The sequence below is a fragment of the Arachis ipaensis genome, chromosome B8 (assembly GCF_059453495.1).
Source record: "Arachis ipaensis isolate K30076 ecotype BB chromosome B8, ASM5945349v1, whole genome shotgun sequence".
Lineage (NCBI taxonomy): Eukaryota > Viridiplantae > Streptophyta > Magnoliopsida > Fabales > Fabaceae > Arachis > Arachis ipaensis.
The window spans coordinates 72,379,700-72,387,099 of record NC_142443.1 but is presented as its reverse complement, the minus strand read 5'-3'; the positions used below and the strand labels follow the sequence as shown (position 1 = coordinate 72,387,099).

The window sequence follows — 7,400 nt, the reverse complement described above, 5'->3', positions numbered from 1 at the left end:
AATTAGATACTACTAATGACCAAGGAAGCAAAAAATAAATTATTTTTTAATAAAAAGTACACTTATAACTGTACTCACAATTTGAATAGGGTGAGCCTTTTTGAATTTATTTATGAGATCTACATTATCAGTCATCTTCTTAACTTTATAAAAAGGTGAAAAATGTGGATTATCAGATATTTGAACTTCAACGATGAAGAGAAAAGTCTTATCAATTAGGTTGAGGAAAAGTGTAGGTGTATCCGATAGATCTCCTTTCAATGCAGGGTATCATATAATATATTAATAATAATAAAAAATATAAAAAATACCATTAAAAATATCATCACTAATGTTTTTAGAAATAAATATTGGTTGGAACTTACCAATAGAAGTGGATCAAGTATCTCTACACAACTCTTTCCCAACACCAAAATATCTTATTTGGTAAGATATTCCTTCTCTTAACAAATTCACGAATCAAGACACAGAAGCTCTCTTAATTGAGGAGCGTGTATTATTCCTCCCTATAACTGATAAAAAAATAAAGAACAATTAAATGGGGGATAAACAAACAAATTTAAAATATAAATAATATAAAAAAAATTAGTAAGAAACTCACGTCTTCATCGAGTCAAACCATCTCAATTGAGTATGGCAATTGAGAATTTTCGTAACTTGGTAGTGTCCATAACTGCATCACTTGTATACGTACACACAAATTGTCAATTGTAGGATTGGTCTCTACAATTTTGTGAATACCAGCCATTAGAATAAGTAGAGTAATTTTAGATTTTGGATATATGTAAAGAAAGCGATCGATGTACTTTGAATTGTGGTGTTATATATGTCTCATAACTTATATTTTTATAGTTGACTCATGACTAAAATTTTTTAAATTTAATTGACTTTAATTTAAATTTGAATTAAATTTGCAGATAAAGTATAATAATTTAAAATTTAAAAAATAATAATCTCAGTAAAATAATTTAAAATTTAAAAAATAACAACCTAAGTGAAACAACCCAAACAAATAATTTTGAATTTGAAAATAACAACCTAATCAAATAATTATTTATAATTTATAAATATAATTCTAAAAATTTTAGTGACGACACCTAAGCAAATAAACTCTCAGACTCAACTTATGAGTGCCACGTCAGCATATGAGCTTCCCATTTGTATACTATAAAGATTTTCATTTTTTCTTGATCCTAGCTCATTGTTAGTTCGGGAAATTGGTTATGGGTTTGGAAATTTGAGCTTTGTGCTATAAAAATACTAGATTTGAAGCCCTAGAATCGCCTAAATTCCATGTAAGTTAGGTTTTGTGTGTGACCCATTGGTCAATGGAGTAAAATTGATGATCTATTTAATCCTAAATTTATGTTGTGAGGTTAGCTACTTGATTATACATTGTGAGATATATTGAAGCTTTGCAAGTAACTGCTTGAATGTGCTTTGTTGTAAAGGGTTTTTGAATTGATGACATGGTATTCCTGATTGAAATCAAATAAGCTTAGTAGATTATCTTGTTACTAGAAATTGTTAATTTTTTATGGCCCTCACCAGTAATAGATTTCATTGAGATGTTCCTGTGTCTATTGCTTAAAAATCATAGACTAGAACACTGCAAATAGTTTTAAATGGGAGAAAAATAAAATCTTCAGATGGTTGTAAATACAGCTGATTATAACTGAATAAACTAATAAGCGCCACATGACCAAGTTACTTTGAGTTTAGGTTATAATTCTGTGAAACTAAATTTTTTTTATCTAGATTGTGTTCAGATGTGGCTAAAAAGGATGCTTGAACTGTAATTTGATTATTATGGTTTGTCTCCTCCAAAGTAGAACCAAATAATGTAACCTTTGGTTAATTTACTTCATTTTTCAATCTTATGTATCTGCAGCATCTAATTTGAACCAATGGATGGTACAGCAAGTATCTAATTAACCAAATGCTTTTATTTATTGAAATGTATCTAGTCTGCATTAGAAGTACATTAGTAATCTGAGTTATAACAGGTTAATTGCCAATAGGAATATTAGTGTTTGAAATAGGAATGCAATCATTATGAAGTATAGTACAGCAAGGTGAAGTTGATGAATTATTGAGTGGAGAATTAATGTTAGTAGGCATGGGGGTGCATTAGAGTCAGAATCTGCAATGACAGTAGTTTGGTTGGTAGAAAAAGACAAATTATGTGTAAATAAGCGAGGTGAAGTGATAGCATCCCTTTTCTCATTTGTTGAGGTAGCAGTAGGTGTAGAATTTTGACTTGTATTATGAGATGATATAGTAGTAAAATTAGGAAAAGTTAAAACAGTATGAGAAAATTGATTGTAAGTTGGAGATGGAGAATCTGCTTTGAATAATTCATGATAAGGAAATTTAGTTTCATCAAACAAAACATGCCTTGAAATCAAAATTTTATCATTAAAAGTTAAGCATTTATATATTATACCCTTTATGATGTAGAGCATAACCAAGAAACATTGACATAGAATATTTATATGCAAACTTCGTAGAATTATACGGCTTAAGGCAAGGATAACAAGCACACCCAAATGTTTTTAAAAAATTGTAATATGGTTTTTGTTTATGTAGTATTTGATAAGGTGACATGTAATTAACAACTTTGGAAGATAATCTATTTATATTTTTTAAAAAATTGTAATCTGGTTTTTGTTTATGTAGTAATTGGGACAAGGTTTGAAGGCTTATGCTTATATCTTGAGTGTTATCCATTTCTATAAACATAGGTTGCAGATTCCTAAAGATTTCTGATTTGCTGTCGTTCTGCTTTATGCTTTCTTCGGCACTTTTAATCGTCTTTCTTCTTATCAACTACAATAAAAAATTATAATATCAAATCTCAGATTCATTAATAGGAGTATTTTTCACGCTGTTAATGAGATCGGTTTGAAATTATAAACCAACATGAGAAGCATGAGTTTCTTGCCAAACTTAAACCCTTCATAATTTAATTTTGTTTTATCATTTTAATTGAGTTCTTAAATGTATATCTATTTTAAATTATTTAATTTTCCTTTTAGTCATTTTTTTAGTACTTTGTGTTTGCTTTCTCAGATTTTACGTATTTTTCTTTATCCATTTTTTCTTGTTTTTACTATGATTTTCTATTTAGGTTGTTACTATGATTTCTATACTGTGATTTTTCTTTTGTCATCATCTTCTAACTGCTTCTCACTGCATGCTCACCCAGCACCACCAGCGTCTGCTATCTTTGCCGCCACTCCTCTGTTTCGCAGCCTCTGAGTCGCGAACTCCATCACCGGCTCTATCTTCACCTGGCCGTTGAACACCATTGACTTACACCACGAGGACCACGACTCGCCTTTTTCCTTCTTCGATTCCGTCTGCTGCTCTTCTGCCCTGTGCTATCCGGTTCTACCCTAATTTCAACCTTCTTCAAGGTTGTCTTTTTTTTTTCTTGCCCTATTTTGTTGTTTTGCCGTTATCTCTTGAATGATTTAATTGCTGTTGCTGTTGCTGGATCCCAAATCTATTTGATTATATCAATTTATTGGTCAGCCGGCCCTATGCTGGAATATTTGAATAGCAATTCATTCTCTTTTAATTTTCTTTTTTTGTTTTCTCTAGTTCTTTCTATACGACAATTACACTATTAAAGTGTCAAGAGGTGTCATTCATTTATTTTATTTCTATTTCAAGGGCGACGTGTATTAAAGTCTTTGGTAGTTTTTTCCTATTCAAAGAGACAATAATTTAAAAAAAGTAACCATAGTTCTAGAATTGATTTGAATAAAACTTGTTTTTCTGGGATGATGATGTAAACATGTTTAGTGAATCTATATAATATTGCTTTATTTCATTTAAAAATATTATGTGTCCATATATATGAAGTGTATAATATTTTATGAATTCCCTATTTTTTGTTGAATAAAATATAAATTTTATTGAACATTTCAAACTATATATACGCACCACACAACTATTTTATTCAAAATCAGCTCTTGGAAATTGGAAGCATGACATAGTTTTTGTTAGTGTGTGATGGACTTGTTGAGTAGTTCAACTGCAACTTTAACTCTCCATTTTTCCTTTTCACAGATCTTATATTAATAACTTCACAAAATATATACAAACAATGCATGACTATTTCACTATACCAAGGACTGGGATAAAATCTATATCTTATCTATAATTTCCATAAATCATTTAATACATGGATTAATTCTGGAATCTTGATAAAAAAACCTATAAACAAACCTAAAATGCTTTTATTTTCATGTTTCTAGTAATAATTTTAATTTTTAACTTACTATTCACCTGCAAAATGCTTTTCCATAAATCTGATAATAAAATTTGTTGATTAAATATTTATATTTTTTATTTTAAAAAACTCCCTCCTAAAATTTTATATAGCAACTGCAGGATTGCAAAAATATTATTATTATTTGCATTTACCAAGATTGAAGGCGAAAGTTTTTGGTTAAGGTCTTCCAAGCAGATTTTGTCAAAACGTTGATCGTGTCATGGCAAGGTACAACGCATACTTTAATTCTTTTGTTTTGTTAGTTTTGAAGTTGCAATTTAACTTATTATATTTGTACTATAAATTCTATGTTTCTCTTTATTTGTTTTACCTCAATGGGTTTCTAGAGAATTACTTCCAAGACTAGGAACTATTTTCCAACCTAATTACAAGGCTTTGAAAGTCCTTTTCATTGCCCATTTCCTTTATAGCGAATAACACCCTTCCTAATGAATGAAACTAGGAGAGCCAAAGAAGAAGAAAACTCGTGGAAAAACAACTTGCAAGGAGATTTATGCAAGGACTATGGAACAGCGGGAAGAAGTCACTTTTGATATTGGACAGCTCGTAGGACCAACCGACCAAAGTGTTTCTAATTTAACTAGTTTTGTTGGCACTATTGGTAGAAATAAGAGATTCGTTAGCCTTTTGTACACTAGTTGGCATGATGTTTCTCCTAAAGCTAAGAAGTTCATGTGGGACTATGTTAACGTAAGACACTCAGTAATTATTGACTTCGATTTTTTTATTCAGCACAATTACATATAACAATTACTTATAATCATGCAGACCAAGTTTATCCTCCTAGACAGTGGAGAAAAGTGGGTAATGCAAGCGATTCGAGATGCTTGGAAGCGGTTCAAAGGAAAGATTAAGCAGAAGCACTTAGTTCCCTATGATACCATTGAAGATATGGTGAAGAATCGACCCCCACAAGTACCAGAAAGTGGATTCATAAAATTGATCTATTATTGGAGCCATTCTCTAATCCAGGTAAAAGAGTATATATGTCGAATTTTCATGTGTTAAACTATTTGACTATTGAAAGAGCAATATGGTATTTAGTTATTAATGTGAAGCAGCTCTACTGACACCTTAACACTTAACAGTCTTATGTTTTTTGATGTCTCAATAAGCACTGATTGGATGTGAATTATTGTTTTTTCGTCTTTTCATTTTTTCAAATCAATAATAGTTTGCCTCCTGTTTACTGCCAGTCTCTTCTAAACCATAGCTTAGAATAGTCCCGTGGAAAGGTTATCATTTAAAACCATGTATTTATTAAAAGAAAATTTATTAAGTGTTTCAGCATTATGTGATGTCTATATGCCTTTTTACTTGGCTAGCTACTCTTTTGCTCTGATTTCAAACCTGCTAGAACCAACAGAATGTGTCAGTATTCTTGCAATTTTCCCCTCCTTTTTCTTGCAACACAGATAAAGGATTGGTTTGTTTAGATTTTATGATTTTCTATTTTTTTAAGTTACAACTACATATATGCAACTCCATCTTACTCTGGATTTCCTTTTTTTCTCCTCATTGCTGCTTTGAACATGTTGCTTATATTACCTGTTTATGTTCTGAGTGTTTTGCCTCTGATATCCTGCCTTTATAGTTACTCAATATCCTATTTGGCATCTTGCTTCGTCAATTACATTTAATTTTGATATGGTTCCTAGATATACTTCTATTCCTCCTCCATACACTGCCTTGTCAATTCTTTCTTATTGTGTCCTCTAAGTTCTGTAATATATGATATATTTTTAATAGAAAAAAATTTCTTGGCAAGTTGAGGTTGCTTATATCTTTGTTAGTTGGTGCTTTTAACTTGAGGTGTGCCCTGTATATTCTTTCTTTATGTCTTCTGTTCGATCTGATGAAGGAGGTTTGCAAAATTGTTACGACGAGAAGATATGTCACATTGTGAAAATGTGAACAGGTGCTCCAATGTATTATAAATAGATCTTTTATGTTTGCTTTTATACTTCCAGTCAATAACAGGCAACACAAGGAAAAACAGAAGTTTCCACATCGCATGGGGCCAATCAATTTTGGAAGAGTACGAGTGGCTATGGTAAAGAGTAGATTTATATTTATTAGAATTTATATTTGCATAAATTGAAGAAAGAAACCGAAGTAAGATCTTGTTTTGCAGCGAGCAACAAAGGAAACAAATGAGGAACTAAAAAGGTTTGAGATGTTCATTGCTACCCGAAAAAGTCGGAAGAGGAAAGAAGTGGATGAGGAAACACAGACTACTGTTGTAAGAGTTCATTGAATCATTTATAATTACATTTCAAATTTAGGATATGGTAACTAATTTAATTTTAAATGTTTCTTCTATGAAGGAAGACTTCCAACACCGTCAAGCTGCTGGTGAAACAGAAGAGGAAGCATTTGAGGCCTTATTTGGAAAAGAACAACCAGGTCGGGTAAGGTTGTATGGAAGATCTATGACAAAAAGTGATTTGAAAAAATATGCTGAAATTAATGAAATCAAGAATCAGCACAAAGAGGAAGTGTCCAGTCTGAAGGATAAACTTGGACACATGGAGGCCAAATAGCAAAAACAAGAGGAAGAGATTCATGGGTTGCGAAATATGGTCAAGTTAATACTACAGCGATCGGAACCTGGAATGAAGCCAGAAGAACTAGAAGCTTTATTACAAGATGTCCAACAGTCTCTGATTGATGCGAATAGTGGCCAATGATCAACTCATTTTCCGAACTTAGATGTGGTATGTCCTTATCTGTTCCTTATTCCATAGTTTTCTGCTTGCATTTACATTAATTGCTATGGCTGGAAATCATATGTTGTTGGCTTTATTAACATCGAAGTTGTATTGCTATGGCTAAAATTTGTTTGTGCAATTCTGGTTGTTGTATTTCTAATTTTGTGCACTTGGTACATATGAATTTGTCCCTATATCTAATTTAAGTGTGAAAGTCTGGTTAATTAGTGCATGAACAGTGCTATATGGACATATCGGGATTGTGTTAAAGGAAATGGAAGAAAGAAACACCTGCAGATTTTTATGGTTTGAATGAAACAAGATAATGCTATAGGGACCTGGATATGCTTTCTTGGTATACTATGTCTACGTGTTTCCTTCATTGC

General features: G+C 31.4%; 1 protein-coding gene across 1 annotated transcript; it reads left to right on the top strand.

Moving 5' to 3' along the window:
- Window positions 1-6,317: 6,317 nt before the first annotated feature.
- Window positions 6,318-6,846, top strand: LOC110265323 (uncharacterized). The gene is made up of 3 exons (XM_021108270.2): window positions 6,318-6,356; window positions 6,438-6,545; window positions 6,631-6,846. Exons 1-3 carry the CDS (start codon window positions 6,318-6,320, stop codon window positions 6,844-6,846), a joined length of 363 nt encoding a protein of 120 aa, XP_020963929.2.
- The last annotated feature ends 554 nt before the right edge of the window (window positions 6,847-7,400 follow it).